This window comes from Scyliorhinus torazame, chromosome 16, assembly GCF_047496885.1.
Source record: "Scyliorhinus torazame isolate Kashiwa2021f chromosome 16, sScyTor2.1, whole genome shotgun sequence".
Taxonomy (NCBI): domain Eukaryota; kingdom Metazoa; phylum Chordata; class Chondrichthyes; order Carcharhiniformes; family Scyliorhinidae; genus Scyliorhinus; species Scyliorhinus torazame.
This window is the reverse complement of record NC_092722.1, coordinates 132,578,925-132,596,605: the sequence shown is the minus strand read 5'-3', so window position 1 is coordinate 132,596,605 and position 17,681 is coordinate 132,578,925. Positions and strand designations below refer to the sequence as shown.

The window sequence follows — 17,681 nt, the reverse complement described above, 5'->3', positions numbered from 1 at the left end:
TAATCCCACATCCAGTCGCCAGAGTGGGCGCTGCTCCCTCTCCTCTCCTAATTCCAGATCCACCCAGTGCGGGGCATGGTCTGAAACGGCTATGGCCGAATACTCCGTTCCTGCCACCTTCGAGATCAATGCCCTGCTCAAAACAAAGAAATCTATTTGGGAGTGTACCTTGTGGACATGGGAGAAAAAGAAGAACGCTTTGGCCAACGGCCTAGCAAATCTCCACGGATCCACTCCCCCCATTTGCTCCATGAACCCCCTAAGCACCTTGGCCGCTGCCGGCCTTCTTCCGGCCCTGGATCTAGACTGGTTTAGCCCTGGATCCAGCACAGTATTGAAATCCCCCCCCCCCCCCCCATTACCAGGCTTCCCACCTCCAGGTCCGGGATACGTCCCAGCATCTGCTTCATAAATCCCGCGTCATCCCAGTTCGGGGCATATACATTTACCAGCACGACCTCCTTTCCCTGCAATCTACCACTCACCGTCACGTATCTATCCCCGTTATCCACCACTATATTCCTAGCCTCGAATGACACCCGTTTCCCCACCAATATCGCCACCCCCCTATTTTAACGTCCAGCCCTGAGTGGAACACCTGTCCCACCCATCCTTTCCTTAACCTAACCTGATCCGCCACCTTCAGATGCGTCTCCTGAAGCATGACCACATCTGCCTTCAGTCTTTTTAAGTGCGCGAACACTCGGGCCCGCTTGATCGGCCCATTTAGGCCTCTCAACATTCCACGCGATCAGCCGGATTGGGGGGGGGGCCACCCGCCGACTAGCCATCCCCTGTTCTAGGCCAGCCCCCCCGTCCGGGTCCCGCGCGCTCAGGCGGCGCCCTCCCGTCCCGACCACCTCTTCTCTTGCCAGCTCCCACTCGCACCCAGCAGCAGCAACCCAGTTGATCCCCACCCCCCACCCCCACTAGATCCCCATCTAGCATGGTTACTCCCCCCATGATGCTTCCGAAAGTCAGCTAACTCTAACTGACCCCGGCTTCCCCTGTTCTCTCCTTGACCCCCCCCACCCCCCCCTGTGCGTGGAACTCTCTTCCTTCCTGCGCCTATCTTCCTGCCATCATCTCCCTAGCGCGGGAAAAACCCCGCGCTTTCCTGGATTGGCACCGCCCCCAGGGCGCAGCTCCCCCATTCCCCCCCCCCCCCCTCTCAGTCCCTTTTTCCACCGGCGGCCACATTTCTCAGTGTCCCCCCCATCAAGAGGAGAAACAATCCCCGTCTATCGTCTCGATACTATAAACCTCCCATTCCCCACTTTACACTTCTGTACATCAACCTCGTTGTCTTCCCCCCCCCCAACATCAGTCCCTCAGTTCTGGTCCAGTTTCTCTTCTTGGATGAAGGTCCATGCCTCATCCGACGTTTCAAAGTAGTAGTGCTTGCCCTGGTGCGTGACCCACAATCGCGCCGGCTGCAGCATCCCAAATTTTATTTTCTTCCTGTGAAGCACTGCCTTGGCCCGATTAAAGCTCACCCTCCTTCTCGCCACCTCCGCGCTCCAGTCCTGATACACTCGTATCACCGCATTCTCCCACCTGCTACTCCGTACCTTCTTGGCCCAGCTCAAGACAGCCTCTCTGTCAGTGAAGCGGTGAAATCTCACCACAAGGACCCGGTGAGCCCCTTCCACCTCCAAGGGGCCCGAGGGGGGCTCAGCTCCCATTAGCGTATGGAGCATCGTGCTCACATAAGCCCCAACGTCAGCTCCCTCCATTCCTTCGGGGAGACCCAGAATCCGGAGGTTCTTCCTCCTCGAGCTGTTCGGCAGGACTTCGAGCCTTTCGATACACCTCTTATGCAGCGCCTCATGCGTCTCCATTTTTACCACAAGGCCCTGTATCTCATCCTCGTTTTCGGCTGCCTTTGCCTTCACCCCACGGACCTCTATCACCTGGGCCTTTTGTGTTTCTTTTAGCCCATCGATTGCCAATAACATCGGCGCCAGCACCTCCTTCTTTAGTTCCTCCACACACCGTCGGAGGAATTCCTGCTGGTCTGGGCCCCATGCCGTCTGGGCTCCATCCGCCGCCATCTTGCTTCTTCTCTTCTCTGCCGCTGCTCCAGAGGATCCTTCGCAATCTGGCCACTACCACCAGTCCTTTCCATACACACCCGGGGGGGGGGGACCTTCCTTCGTCACCCCACACTGGGTTTGGTCTGAAAAAATTTCCTTTGGGGCTCCCGAAAAGAGCCCAAAAGTCCGTTAGAACGGGAGCTGCCGAAACTTGCGGCTTAGCAGTGCATCGCTGCAACCGGAAGTCCTTTTCCAACATTATCTTAATCTACAAGTATGCAGTTTGAAACTTTTGGTGAATGAAGCTTTTGGAATTTGGTTTTCAACTAAAGTTGCTTTCAAATGCAACTTGGGGCTGGTTTAGCACACTGGGCTAAATCGCTGGCTTTTAAAGCAGACCAAGGCAGGCCAGCAGCACGGTTTGATTCCCGTACCAGCCTCCCCGAACAGGCACTGCAATGTGGCGACTAGGGGCTTTTCACAGTAACTTCATTGAAGCCTACTCGTGACAATAAGCGATTTTCATTTTTTCAAATGACATGGTGTAATTTTTTTTTTTAAAATATTTTTATTCTCCTTTTTCACATTTTTCCCCAAATTTACACCCACCAACTGTCATGATATCCAGATCAGCATATCATGGTGCAATCACACACGCACTGATGGACAGGCATTTGGACCAACCAGTACACACACAACATCGCAGCCAATCACTAGTAAGAGCACAAGCGCTATGAAAGGGGGAACACGAGAGTTCCCGCTCATTCTGGTAGGAGACAGCTCGGGACACAGAGCTTGCAGCGTGACACTCAGACATAGACCATGTGCTGAGTGCCTCACCAACATTAGTGATAGGGCTAGGTCCATAGGTTAGCTGGTAGCGAACGTACCCAAGTTGGTAGCGAACGTACTTAGTTGCATCTGTTAGTAAATATAATAAAATCAAGTTGTACCATCTACAGCTGTGTTGGCTCATTTGTGTATCAGGACACCAACAATAAACAGTAACGAATGCAATGTCAATCCCCATATCAATAACAACGATCCCATCCTCCCACGAAACCCCCAAACATTAGCCCACATGTTAACATAAACAAATAACAAAAAGGAATTGGGAAACGCCCATAGTCACCATCAACACATACAGTCCATCCACGCCCCCCCCCCCCCCAAATGTTCGATGGAATTCAATTCTCGAAAGTGCATAATGAATAATGCCCATGAATTGTAGAACCGCTCCATCCTTCCCCTCAGTTCAAATTTGACCGTCTTGAGTAAAGAATTCCAGCAGGCCCCCCCGCCACGCCAGGGCACAGGGTGGAGAGGTTGATCTCCATCCCAACAGGATCCGTCTTCGGGTGATCAACGAGGCGAAGGCTACAACATCTGCCTCCACACCCTTTTCCAACCCCTGCTGGTCTAACACCCCGAATATGACCTCCTGAGGGCCCGGGTCCAGTTTCACATGCAACACTTCAGAGATTACCCCAAAAACCTCCTTCCAGTAATTTTGGACAGGACCAAAACATATGAACGTGCTTTGCGCCCACCCCCCTCGCAACGTTCATACACATCTTCTACCCCCTTAAAGAGCCTGTTCATCCTCTCCCTTGTGAGGTGTGCTCCATATACCACCTTCAGCTGTATCAGCCCCAACGCCGCGCGCGAGGTGGAGGTATTCATCCTCCGGAGCGCCTCGCACCAGAACCCCCCCCGCCCTCCATACCTCTCCTAATTCTTCCTCCCACTTTGCCTTGATCCCTTCCAGCGGTGCCTCCTCCTCTTCCAAAATAGCCCCATAAACTGCCAACACTCCCCTTCTTCGTCCCCCTGTCTCGGCACCTCCTCCAGCAATGTGGAGGCCAGCTCTACTGGGAAGCTCATAATCTCCTTTCTGGCAAAGTCTCGAACCTTCATGTATTGAAATATTTTCCCCTGCTCCAGCCCATCCTTCGCTCCCAGCTCCTTCAATCCTGCAAACTGACTCCCAAGAAATAAATCTTTGAGTGTCCTAATTCCTTTCTCCTCCCATCTCTGAAAATTTCCATCCCACTTCTCTGGCTCAAATCTATGGTTCTCCCGAAATTCTGGCGAAACTGCCTCCAAATTCTCAACAAAGCTATTACTACTGGACTCCCGAGTATTTCGTTGGGAGCGGCGCTGTTGCTAGCGCCTTCAATCCTGACTCTCTAGACATGTGTGGCAGTAATTTATATCGCATTTGTGGCTTGCTTCTGCACCCAAAGCATTCATAAAATGCTTGTTGATGATGGCAAACCCAATATTCAAAGTTTGTGTACATCCTCAGTCACTATGTTCAGTTTATCTTTTAATGTAAATAGAAATCTTCATTTATAACCGTTTTCCCAGGAGCTTTGGAAATTGTACCACCTGACGTAATTAACTCTGATAAGTGGAACTGATAATACCCATCCTCTGAAAACTGTTTACTCTGCCTTGAGATCAAATGGCTTTAATGCTATAAAGTATATGAAAGAATATATTGCTTCCCTGGGTGTCATATACATACTGTTGAAATAAATTCTTGCCATTCCGCCTTCAATTATGAGGCTCCCAGTGGGGTATATTTTTTTAAAAATTAAAAGTACTTCGCATTCAGAGTCTGTTAATTTCATAGTTACAAATTATCCTTGAGTCATGGGACACAAGGTTAGAGAGGTATTTTTCTTGAAAGGATGAAAGTTATTGTTCTCCTTTATGGGCCGGTTTAGCTCAAGTTGGCTGGACAGCTGGTTCGTGATGCTGAGTAAGGCCAGCAGCGCGGGTTCAATTCCTGTACCAGCTGAGGTTATTCGTGAAGGCCCCGCCTTCTCAACTTTGTGGGCGGCACAGTAGCACAGTGGTTAGCACTGTTGCTTCACAGCTCCAGGGTGCCAGGTTCAATTCCTGGCTTGGGTCACTGTCTTTGCAGAGTCTGCACGTTCTCCCTGTGTCTGCATGGGTTTCCTCCGGGTGCTCCGGTTTCCTCCCACAGTCCAAAGATGTGCAGGTTAGGTGGATTGGCCATGCTAAATTGCCCTTCGTGTCCCAAAAAGGTTTGGTGGGGTTACTGAGTTGCGGGGATAAAGGGGATAGGGTGGAGGCATGGGGCTTATGTAGGGTGCTCTTTCCAAGAGCCGGTGCAGACTCGATGGGCTGAGTGGCCTCCTGCACTGTAAATTCTATGATTCTATATGATATCTCTCTGTGGTCACTTTGAGATTGTCCTGAAGTACAAATATGTTTTCCATTTGCCAAAAAATGCTTTGTGTAGTGTTCTCTTCTAATGTCCCTTTTAGTTGAGATAATATTTTGGATACAGCCTTGACATTGAGATCACAACACTGAATGCCAGAAGTTTACATTCGAGCTCTATCTAACCTAACCTGCTTTGCTCTACACAAGTGCAATGGAATTTGGGTTTTGCAATTTTTGTAAGACCACTGGTCTTGGGGAGTAAATTTGAACTAATATAAAATTGCCAAAAAGTATCATCCTATTGGAATTGAAGCTAAGGAAGTGGTCATAACAAATTAGATTTTCTACAGTAATGCAGTTATTTATTTTTGAAGAAGAAAACTTTGAAAGTGCCAAGAGGGCAAGCTGCATGATATAATCCTGCATGACGTAATCTATACTGTATGTATTACTTAACATTAGAGGCCTCTTGAGGGAAAATAAATCCAAGTTGGCAGTAACTTTTTTGAGTTCTTTACTTATTCCTGGAGTATAGTATTGTAAAACATGGTGGGAAAATGCAAATAAAATAATGGTATCATTATTCACCCACAAGTAGCTGCTTACGAATTTCAACTTTGGGTGGAATTGCTATTCAACTCGGGGGAAATGTAGCAGCTATATTGTTCCTATTTGACATCCATATTTGCACATTTTCCAGAAGGGCTTAATGTTGCTGGGCAGCAGTGATGGGCGAGGATGCCTGATTGACTTGTTGCTTTTAGCCCTTGCTCAATAATAGCCTATCTACCACTGCCCTGTCTGAGATGGGCTACAGTCACAATGCTCAAGATTAAAACTGGAAACTTTACAGCTTAGCCTGGTTGTGCCTCAGACCTTGAGGCATTAGGGGAGCTTTCAATTTCTGCAGCTGTCCTCTGATCAACTAATAATACAAATCTGTTCATTTTAAATCCAGATCTTCATTTTATTCAACTTATATGGCCCAATGGGACAAAATAGTTTGATTATTTAGAGATGATTTAACACTATCATGTCAATGTAATCTTTACCTTTATTTAAAAGACCTTGGGCAGGATTTTCCAACGAAACAGGCCGCCGCCACTGGCGAACGGCGGGATCATCTGCTCCCACCATTATAATGGGGTTTCCTGTTGAATGCATCCCTCACCGCTGGGAAACCCATGGCGGGGGTGCACCGTTGGCGGGACCAGTAAAGATCTGCCGGTGTGAATGACTGGAAAATTCTGACCCTTTTGTTTGTTATTAAGAGATCATATCTATAGGCTACCAATCTTTAAAGCCTGACTTTTTAAATACAAAATAAAAGCCAATAATCTTAAGAAGTATCTATTTAAATATAAAGCTTTATTTGCAAGCTATGTGTATTGTAATCATGACCTGAGCTGTTTTTTTTTAAGCTTGTTCAAGCAGCTGATCTGATCGAAGCTGAATTTCAGCCTGGTATGAGCAACCGGCAGAAGAATAAAGCAAAGAGGATGGCTAAGCTGTTCGCTAAACAGCGATCCAGAGACACAGTAGAAGGAAATGCAAACAATGAAAAATGGTATGAGCAAATTTCTACTTATAATAATAATAATAATAATAATAATCTTTATTGTCACAAGTATGCTTGCATTTACACTGCAATGAAGTTACTGTGAAAATCCCCTAGTCACCACATTTTGGCGCCTGTTTGGGTACACCGGGAGAACTCAGAATGTCCAAATTACCTAACAGCACGTCTTTTGGGAGGAAACCGGAGCACCCGGAGGAAACCCACGCAGACACAGGGAGAACGTGCAGACTCTGCACAGACAGTGACTCAAGCTGGGAATTGAACCTCGGACCCTGGAGCTGTGAAGCAACAGTGCTACCCACTTGCTTCTGTTTCTAAATTGTTAAGAGTTAGAAACAGACAATAATGCCATAGACCTTGTTTTAGACCACATTTAAGTTTATAACATTTTTTGCTGACTGGATGTTATTTTAGAAATATCAATTCTTAAGTTTCGGTAAAACAGTTTTTTTTATCTGCATTGTAAAATTCGAAGTAAATTTCAAATTTTAAAATGCTGAAAAGGAAGGGCAAGGAACAATATATTTAGTGTAGGCATCACATTGGAGTTGGGGATAATAGAAAATATGGTGTAACATCAAGGGGTCTCCAGGTATCCAGCAACAGTGATGTTATTAAACAGGGAAAAACAGCCAATCACTTTGAAATATCCTCTCAGACAGCAAGCCAGAAACTAAAATCAACTGATTATTCTTCACCTTTAGTTTAACATTTACGGCAAACAAATCATTGGGACAAACATGGGATTAAAGTAAAAGCTAAAATATCATAAATTAAAATATACCTTTAATGTGGCTTTATTATAATCGAGCTCCACAAATGTAAAATTACTCTTTCTGAGCCAGTGAAGCTATTTGACAGTAATTATGAACTTGGCATGTCATAAGAACATAAGAACTAGGAACAGGAGTAGGCCATCTGGCCCCTTGAGCCTGCTCCGCCATTTAATGAGATCATGGCTGATCTTTGTGGACTCAGCTCCACTCTCCGGCCCGTACACCATATCCCCAAATCCCTTTATTCTTTAGAAAGGCATCTATCTTTTTCTTAAAGTTTAAAGAAGGAGCCTCAACTGCTTCACTGGGCAAGGAATTCCAGAGATTCACAACCCTTTGGGTGAAGAAGTTCCTCCTACACTCTGTCCTAAATCTACCTCCCCTTATTTTGAGGCTATGCCCCCTAGTTCTGCTTTCCCCGACCAGTGGAAACAACCTGCCCACATCTATCCTATCTATTCCCTTCATAATTTTATATGTCTCAATAAGATCCCCCCGCATCCTTCTAAACTCCAATGAGTACAGTCCCAGTCTACTCAACCTCTCGTCATAATCTAATCCCCTCAACTCTGGGATCAACCTAGTGAATCTCCTCTGCACTCCCTCCAGTGCCAATATGTCCTTTCTCAGGTAAGGAGACCAAAACTGAACACCATACTCCAGATGCGGCCTCACCAACACCCTATAAAATTGCAGCATAACCTCACTAGTCTTGAACTCCATCCCTCTAGCAATGAAAGACAAAACTCGATTAGCCTTCTTAATCACCTGTTGCACCTGCACACCAACTTTTTGCGACTCGTGCACCAGCACACCCAGGTCCCTCTGCACAGCAGCATGTTTTAACATCTTACCGTTTAAATAATAATCCATTCTCCTGTTATTCCTCCCAAAATGGATAGCCTCACACTTGGCAACATTGAATTCCATCTGCCAGACCCTAGCCCATTCACCTAACCTATCCAAATCCTTCTGCAGACTTCCGGTATCCTCTGCCCATTTTGCTTTACCACTCATCTTAGTGTTGTCTGCAAACTTTGCCACATTGCACTTGGTCCCCAACTCCAAATAGTCTATGTAAATTGTGAACAACTGCGGGCCCAACACTGATCCTTGAGGGACCCCACTAGTTACAGGTTGCCAACCAGAGAAACACCCATTTATCACCACTCTCTGCTTTCTGTTAGTTAACCAATCCTCTACCCATGCTACCACTTTACCCTCAATGCCATGCATCTTTAGTTTATGCAGCAACCTTTTGTGTGGCACCTTGTCAAAAGCTTTCTGGAAATCCAGATATACCACATCCATTGGCTCCCCGTTATCTACTGCACTGGTAACGGCCTCAAAATTCTACCAAATTAGTCAGACACGACCTACCCTTTGTGAACCCATGCTGCGTCTGCCCAATGGGATAATTTCCCTCCAGGTGCTCCGCTATTTCCTCCTTAATGATAGATTCCAGCATTTTCCCTACAACCGAAGTTAAGCTTACCGGCCTATAATTATCCGCTTTCTGCCGACCTCCTTTTTTAAACAGTGGTGTCACGTTTGCTACTTTCCAATCCTCTGGGACCACCCCAGAGTCTGGTGAATTTTGATAAATTATCACTAGTGCGTTTACAATTTCCCTAGCCATCTCTTTTAACACTCTGGGATGCATCCCATCAGGGCCAGGAGACTTGTCTACTTTTAGCCCCATTAGCTTGTCCAATACTGCCTCCTTAGTGATTACAATCATCTCAAGGTCCTCACCTATCATATCCTTATTTCCATCAGTCACTGTCATGTTATTTGTGTCCTCCACTGTGAAGACTGACCCAAAAAATCTGTTCAGCTCCTCAGCCATTTCCCCGTCTCCTATTATTAAATCTCCCTTCTCATCTTCCAAAGGACCAATATTTACCTTAGCCAGTCTTTTTTGTCTTATATATTTGTAGAAGCTTTTACTATCTGCTTTTATGTTCTGAGCCAGTTTACTTTCATAGTCTACCTTACTCTTCTTTATGGCTTTTTTAGTAGCTTTCTGTTGTCCCCTAAAGACTTCCCAGTCCTCTAGTCTCCCACTAATTTTTGCCACTTTGTATGTTTTTTCCTTCAATTTGATTCTCTCCCTCACCTCCTTAGATATCCAAGGTCGATTTTTCCCCTTTCTACCGTCTTTCTTTTTTGTCGGTATGAACCTTTTCTGAACACTGAAAGATCGCTCGGAAGGTTCTCCACTGTTCCTCAACTGCTTTACCATGAAGTCTTTGCTCCCAGTCTACCTTAACTAGTTCTTCTCTCATCCCATTGTAATCGCCTTTGTTTAAGCACAAAACACTAGTGTTTGATTTTACCTTGTCATCCTCCAACTGTATTTTAAATTCCACCATATTGTGGTCGCTCCTTCCAAGAGGATCCCGAACTATGAGATCATTAATCAATCCTGCCTCATTACACAGGACCAGATCTAGGACCGCTTGTTCCCTTGTAGGTTCCATTACATACTGTTCCAGGAAATTATCCCGGGCACATTCTATAAACTCCTCCTCAAGGCTGCCTTTACCAACCTGGTTAAACCAATCGATATGCAGATTAAAATCTCCCATGATAACCGCTGTACCATTTCTATATGCATCCGTTATTTCTTTGCTTATTGCCTGCCCTACCATCCTGTTACTATTTGGTGGCCTATAGACTACTCCTATCAGTGACCTTTTCGCCTTACTATTCCTGATTTCCATCCAAATTGATTCAACCTTGTCCTCCATAGCACCAATATCATCCCTTACTATTGCCCGGATGCCATCCTTAAACAACAAAGCTACACCACCGCCCTTACCGTCCATTCTATCCTTTCGTATAGTCTGATACCCTTGGATATTTAACTCCCAGTCGTGACCATCTTTTAACCATGTTTCAGTAATGGCCACTAAATCATAGTCATTCACGATGATTTGCGCCATCAACTCATTTACCTTGTTTCGTATACTACGAGCATTCAGGTAAAGTACACTTGTGCTGTTTTTTATGTCTTTGTTATGAATCCTAACACATTGATCAGTAACTTTTCGCAATTTATTTTTCCTCTTACCCTTTCTCCTAATTTTCCTTGACTTTGAACCCATATCTCTACATAATAACCTGTCACGTAACCTGCTGCCTTGATCTCCATTAACCATTATACTGTCCATAGCTTTACATTTCCCTTCTCTCTCTCTCTCTCTCTCTCTCTCTCTCTCTCTCTCTCTCTCTCTCTCTCTCTCTCTCTCTCTCTCTCTCTCTCTCTTTTCCCCCCCCCCCCCCCCCACCAACTTGCTAGTTTAAAGTCCTTGTGACCAACCTATTTATCCTATTCGCTCGAACACTGGTCCCAGAATGGTTCAGGTGAAGACCGTCCCAACGGTACAGGTCCCTCCTGCCCCAGTACTGATGCCAATGCCCCATGAAATGGAATCCCTCTTTCCCGCACCACTCCTTTAGCCACGTGTTAACTTCTCTAATTTTCTCAACCCTATGCCAATTGGCACATGGCTCGGGTAGTAATCCAGAGATTATAACCCTGGAGGACCTGCTCTTTAATTTAGTCCCTAGTGTTTGATAATCCCCAAACAGGTCCTCTTTCCTAGTGTTACCTATGTTGTTAGTCCCAACGTGGACCACAACAACTGGATCCTCCCCCTCCCTCTCCAAAATCCTTTCAAGCTGATCAGAGATGTCCCTCACCCTGGCACCGGGCAGGCAACATACCATGCGGGACTCTTGATCTGGCTTACAAAGGATGCCATCAATCCCCCTAATTATAGAATCCCCTACAACTACCACTTGTCTTTTTGCTCCCCCCTCTTGAATGGTTTCCTGTACCACGGTGCAGTGGTCAGTCAATGCATCCTCCCTACAGCCCTCTTCCTCATCCACACAGGGAGCAAGTACCTCATACCTGTTGGACAAGGTCAAGGGCTGAGGCTCCTCAACTCCTAAACTCAGGATCCCCCTACCTGCCTCCCTTGCAGTCACACCACTCTGTCCCTGACCACTGTCCGAATTAACAGAACTTATTCTACCGGTTGTGACTGCCTCCTGAAACAAAGCGTCCAGGTAATGTTCCCCCTCCCTGATGTGCCGCAGTGTGTGCAGCTCGGTCTCCAGCTCATCAATTCTGAGCCGAAATTCCTCGAGCAGCCAACACGTGCTGCAGATGTGGTCACTGACGGTCTCAATGGGATCCACCAGTTCCATCATCATGCAGCAACAGCACATCACCTGTCCAGCCATATTCAATTAGTTAATTATTTTAAATATATATTTTTTATTTTTCTTTATAGAACCTCAAGGATAAACCCGAATACCAACAAAAACACAGCCCTCTCTGGCCACTCACCCGAACTCAGTCACTCACCTAAACTCAGATGTACTCTGTTCCAATCAGCACTCCGTGACTAAAGGCACTCCTGCCACACCTTTTGTGCACTCACCTCTACCAGCACTGTCCCGACTCTCTCCTCCGGCGCTGTTTTCGCTGTCATTTAAGCACAGTTCCACCACATGCATCTTATAATTTTTTCAAGGTGTGTACAATGAGACTTCTAGAGTAGAAGTGGAAGTTCTCATCAGTTCAATGATTCCTACTTGATTGCAGTCTGGGAGTCGCAACAGTATGGAGATGCGTAGACACATTGATGGAAGCTTCTGAATTCCTGAAATTAAATATCTATATGTGGATTTCAGAAGTTGCCGTCAGTTTCAGAAGAGTAATGATATTACCACCACAATGTTTGGTCAATATCTATAATTATTTTTAGTAACATGGTAACCACTTGATCCTTTTGCATAACTAAGAATAACATGTTGGCTTTACATTGATCCCACATGGATGTTGCATTTCAGAATTCTGTTGAATAATTATCCAGGTACTGTTCCCTTGTCTTGAGCAGGCATGGTAAAATTGTCAACTTAATCAGCCTCAAAATAGTTTGTGAAAACTGCACCCATTCACTAAACATTTCCATTTTCTTTTGTATTTAAAGGTAGTTTCATGAAGACAATATATTTTCCAGCTTCTTTTGCTGTAGACTTTTTCTGTGTTTTAGTTTAAAAGTGTGACTGTAATAGCCCAGAAAAGAATTTGTGCTGCTGAAAATACAGTCATTTGCCTTAACTGAATTTAGCTTTAATAAATAAATCCTAAAATGAGTCATGCCTAGTGTAGTTTTAAAAATAGCTTTGCTATTTCATGTTTTATAGCAATGATAATATTGATGGCGAACCAGAGGAAAAGCGCAGGAAACTTACAAATGTTGTAATTGAGCAACCAGCAACTGAATCGAAGGTGTTGATTGACAATGTACTTGACAATTCTTCGTTGTTTGATGAGGTGAGGATATGCTGTGTAATTCAAAATTAGATGAGGTGATAATGGGCGAAATTCTCCGATATCGACACGATGTCCGCCGACTGGCGCCCAAAATGGCGCAAATCAGTCGGGCATCGCGCCGCCCCAAAGGAGCGGAATGCTCCGCATCTTTGGGGGTCGAGCCCCAACCTTAAGGGGCTAGGCCCGCGCCGGACGAATTTCCGCCCCGCCAGCTGGCGGAAAAGGCCTTTGGTGCCCCGCCAGCTGGCGCGGAAATTACATCTCCGGGCGGCGAATGCGCGGGAGCGTTAGCGGCTGCTGACGGCATTCCCGTGCATGCACAGTGGAGGGAGTCTCTTCCGCCTCCGCCATGGTGCAGACCGTGGCGAAGGCGGAAGGGAAAGAGTGCCCCCACGGCACAGGCCCGCCTGCGGATCGGTGGGCCCCGATCGTGTGGGCACCCCCCGGGGCCAGATCGCCCCGCGCCCCCCCCCCCAGGACCCTGGAGCCCGCCCGCACCGCCTTGTCCCGCCGGTAACGTAGGTGGTTAAATCTACGCCGGCGGGACAGGCATTTTAGCGGCGGGACTTCGGCCCATCAGGGCCGGAGAATCGCGTGGGGTGGCCCGCCAACTGGCGCAGCGCGATTCCCGCCCCCGCTGAATATCCGGTGCCGGAGAATTCAGCAACCGGCGGGGGCGGGGTTCACGCCAGCCCCCAGCGATTCCCCGACCTGGCGGGGGGTCGGAGAATCTCGCCCCTGATTTTTGCTGAACAGACAATGTTTTCCACATTGTCTCTGATTTCTTGTCTGGGTTACTGTGCCAGAAAAAAAGGAAGTGTTTTTAAAATATCTATGAACTGAAACGGTTTAACTAATGTAATCATTTGTTAGTGCTTATGATATTCTACAAATAATTGATGCATTTAAAAAAATAAATTTAGAGGACCCAATTCTTTTTTTCCAATTAAGGGGCAATTTAGTGTGGCCAATCCACCTACCTTGCACAGCTTTGGGTCGTGGGGGTGAGACCCACGCAGACACTGGGAGAATGTGTAAACACTGTAGGAACAACTAGAACCAGAGGACATCATCTCAGACTAAGGGGACGATCCTTTAAAACAGAGATGAGGAGGAATTTCTTCAGACAGGGGGTGGTGAATCTGTGGAACTCTTTGCCGCAGAAGGCTGTGGAGGCCAAATCACTGAGTGTCTTTAAGACAGAGATAGATAGGTTCTTGATTAATAAGGGGATCAGGGGTTATGGGGGGGAAGTCAGGAGAATGGGGATGAGAAAATATCAGCCATGATTGAATGGTGGAGCAGACTCGATGGGCCGAGTGGCCTAATTCTGCTCCTATGTCTTATGGTCTTAACCCTACACATCTTTTTGGGTTGTGGGAGTGAGACCCGTGCAGACACTGGGAGAATGTGTAAACTTCACACGATAGTGACCCAGAGCTGGGATCGAACCTGGGTCCTCAGTCCTGTGAGGCAGCAGTGCTAACCACTGTGCCACTATGCTGCACTTTGATGCATTTAACAATTTAATCATTCTAGCATGTGAAGGAACATCAGTGCTGTGTATTAACAAACAATTTTTCCACTTAGTCAAATGAATGGCCATTGGAAAGCTTTTGTGAAGAACTTTGCAACGACCTTTTCAACCCTTCATGGGAGGTAAGGAACCCTTGCTTACAAGTGTTGCAAGTATATTTGTGGTTAAATGCTGTGCTAATATTACTTGCTATCATTCAAATATAGGTCACTAAGTACACAATTATAGTGAATCGTAGAGTGCTTTTTCTGTGGTGGTTATGGAAAGAGGCACCACCAGATTCCCAAGTAATAAATTCCCTGATGAAGCAGGTGCAACATGCTAAAATGGGTTGCAGAAAATGCTGTTTACAAGTTATGTACCTCCTGAGAAATCAAGATTGTTTGTGTCATGTCAGTAAAAGTGCAGGTGCCCTTGTTTATAAAATGTAAACTGGAGTAGTATGTTATCCAGTGATCATGTTTTAAAATTGAAATAGAATAGGACTCCATGAAGTGTATTATATAATAAAATGAAGAAAAGAAATGTCTACTTTTCATGTCCAGGGATTTTTTTGCAGAATTTATAAGTTCTTCCTAACCTTCCATCATTCCTCTCTTATCACTTCTGTAACACCCATATGTCAATTTCATGTGGTAGAATAGATCAACGGCATTATGGTCTACCAACACTGAGCAAACCCATGTCAGGGGGGCAATTACACATCTTTACATTTCCTCTAAGCTGCCAACTTCATTGTACAAAATGCAAGGCTTTGAGGCTGAATGTTACGTTACAATTCCAGTTGATATATCTGGACGACAAGATCCCAGAATGGAACCCTGGCTAAATAGACCGTAACTTTTTCTTATTTTTTTATAAAACGTGGAGTAACCGAGTCACAGGACAGCAAATAAATTTTAACAACATGCAAGAAACCTATATTAAACATGAAACCCCGATTTTAACAACATTGTTTTAGGGTTAACACAGATTACAAAGTATATCTTCTCTATAAAGGTCTCATTACCTTTCAAACACAAAAGATGACAGTGGGCAAACACACCATCCACTGAAGCCCAAGTAAATGTTTGTGGATGTCTTCTGAGAATCCCCCACCCCCCAAATGATAGTTGCGTGAAAGTTTCCAAACACTACTCCGAAAAGCACGCATCAAAATCTTCTCTCATTGTTATGCTTTCCCCTGGCAATTTGCATTCTGAAATCCAGACCTGGTTTTCCAATAACACTTTTAAACAAAAATTCCACTTCACTGCGAATCCAGTCCAGGATTGTACACCAAATCGTTTAGGATTTATTTTGTCTTGACTGCTGTGGAAACTGCTAACAATTGCTTTAACTCTCAATTCCCAGATTATTAAAATGGCATCAGATGTTTGATTTACCTTTTGAAGGCTGCTACCCTACTTTGAAATGAAAATCGCTTATTGTCACAAGTAGGCTTCAAATGAAGCTACTGTGAAAAGCCCCTAGTCGCCACATTCCGGCGCCTGTTTGAAGAGGCTGGTACGGGAATTGAACCGTGCTGCTGGCCTGCCTTGGTCTGCTTTAAAAGCCAGCTCTTCAGCCCTGTGCTAAACAAGCCCACTTTAAATCTGGTTACTGCAATTTTCTCTTGAACTCTGAACACTTGATTTATTCTTCCTTGAATTCTTCTGAACAATACATTGGTCTCTGTTCTCTTAACATCAGCAGTCTTAAATTTTTGTATATTAGGAAGCCTGCCTCTTTGCAGCTCCCGGGGTCTGTCCATTCTTCTGGCAGAGTTGAGAGATGTTCATTCCCCAAGGTCCTGTCTCCAACTGCCCTGGCTTCCAGTTTAAGAACAAAGGAAAGACATTCCCACTGGAAAGTGGCCTCCTATTGCTAAGCATTGACTTACTTCTATTTACTTTTGGAATTCAAGTGGGAATTGAAACCAACCCCCCAACATATAAACATTTTTGTCCAGCACAAATCTAACTACGGGTTTTTACCCTTCCAGGCACAGAAATATTAAATTAAACCTGCTTAAAACTATACCTTATTTCTAATGTTTACCAATACAAATATACATTCCTTAAAACCACCTTTCTTTTCCTAACGATTAGAACAATATTATAACCATGAAAACTATTTGAAATGCATGCAGTAGGACAATAGTATTAAAACCATGAAAACAATGCATGCAGTAGATTTTGTACAAGTGTTATTGCATCTTCAAGGAAGAGCATGTCAGTGACCAGAATTTTCACATGAGGGGTCGTTGAATTTATTCTCATGTAGACCTTTGTTTTGGAGTCTAGTATAAGTTTTTTTTGAGTACAGTTACCCAGCTCCGTTTTGTCTCTTGTCTTTCACCAACTTTGTGTGCTGATTTAATAGCTTCCAGGAACTAGTATTCCAAGTGTATTTGTGTTTTCTAAAAAGTCTACCTTTTTTCATTTTGTGTGAATTTGAAGTGAGTTTTTGTGAATATTCATTGTACCCAGTTAAATTTTAGAAACTTGTAGGTAATGTGATTGGGCAGCATTGTATCTGAGCTATATTTTGTTCAAATGAACAGTTTGATCTTTTGTACGTTTATTTATTTTTGCTGTTAGGTTCGTCATGGTGCAGGAACTGGTCTAAGGGAGATATTGAAGGCTCATGGGAAAAGTGGAGGTAAAATTGGAGACAGCACTTTAGAAGAGGTAAAACATTGTAGATATGACTTGCGATTTTTCTCAACTTTTTTTTGGTGCACTATGACTTCTCAGTGCATTGAATTGCTATACAAGATTATACACCTATGAATGATTAGGTTCTGTCAAATGGCATGTCTGCTTTCTCAGGTGTATAGAAAAGATCTCATGGTATTACCAGAAGGAGTTATGTTGACCAATATTTATTGCTCAAATTAAATCAAAATGCCGCCAGAACAAGTTAACTTGTAATTTTTTTCATTTGCTTGCTTTGTTTTCTTAAATAATAATGAACCTACAGTTATATAGTACCTCTAACATCTTCTCAGAATGAACTTTCCATCAATGGATTAGTTTCTGGAATGCAGTCAGTTACATGGGCAGGTACCACAGGCATTTTGGACAGGTTCAAAGACCAAAGAGAACAAAGAACAATACAGCGCAAGAACAGGCCCTTCAGCCTTCGAAGCCTGTACCGGTCATGATACCAGCTTTGGTCAAAACCCACCGCACTTCCTAGTGCCGAATCCCTCTAT

At 44.9% G+C, this 17,681-nt stretch overlaps 1 protein-coding gene across 2 annotated transcripts in view; it reads left to right on the top strand.

The window, feature by feature from the left end:
- Positions 1-17,681, top strand: part of btaf1 (BTAF1 RNA polymerase II, B-TFIID transcription factor-associated) — a 232,324-nt gene that overhangs the window by 86,941 nt on the left and 127,702 nt on the right. For both annotated transcript variants that reach the window (XM_072479095.1, XM_072479094.1), the window contains exons 6-9: positions 6,656-6,801; positions 12,816-12,945; positions 14,536-14,604; positions 17,065-17,154. In XM_072479095.1, coding sequence (XP_072335196.1) covers positions 6,656-6,801; positions 12,816-12,945; positions 14,536-14,604; positions 17,065-17,154 — 435 coding nt within the window. The remainder of the gene's footprint in view (positions 1-6,655; positions 6,802-12,815; positions 12,946-14,535; positions 14,605-17,064; positions 17,155-17,681) is intronic.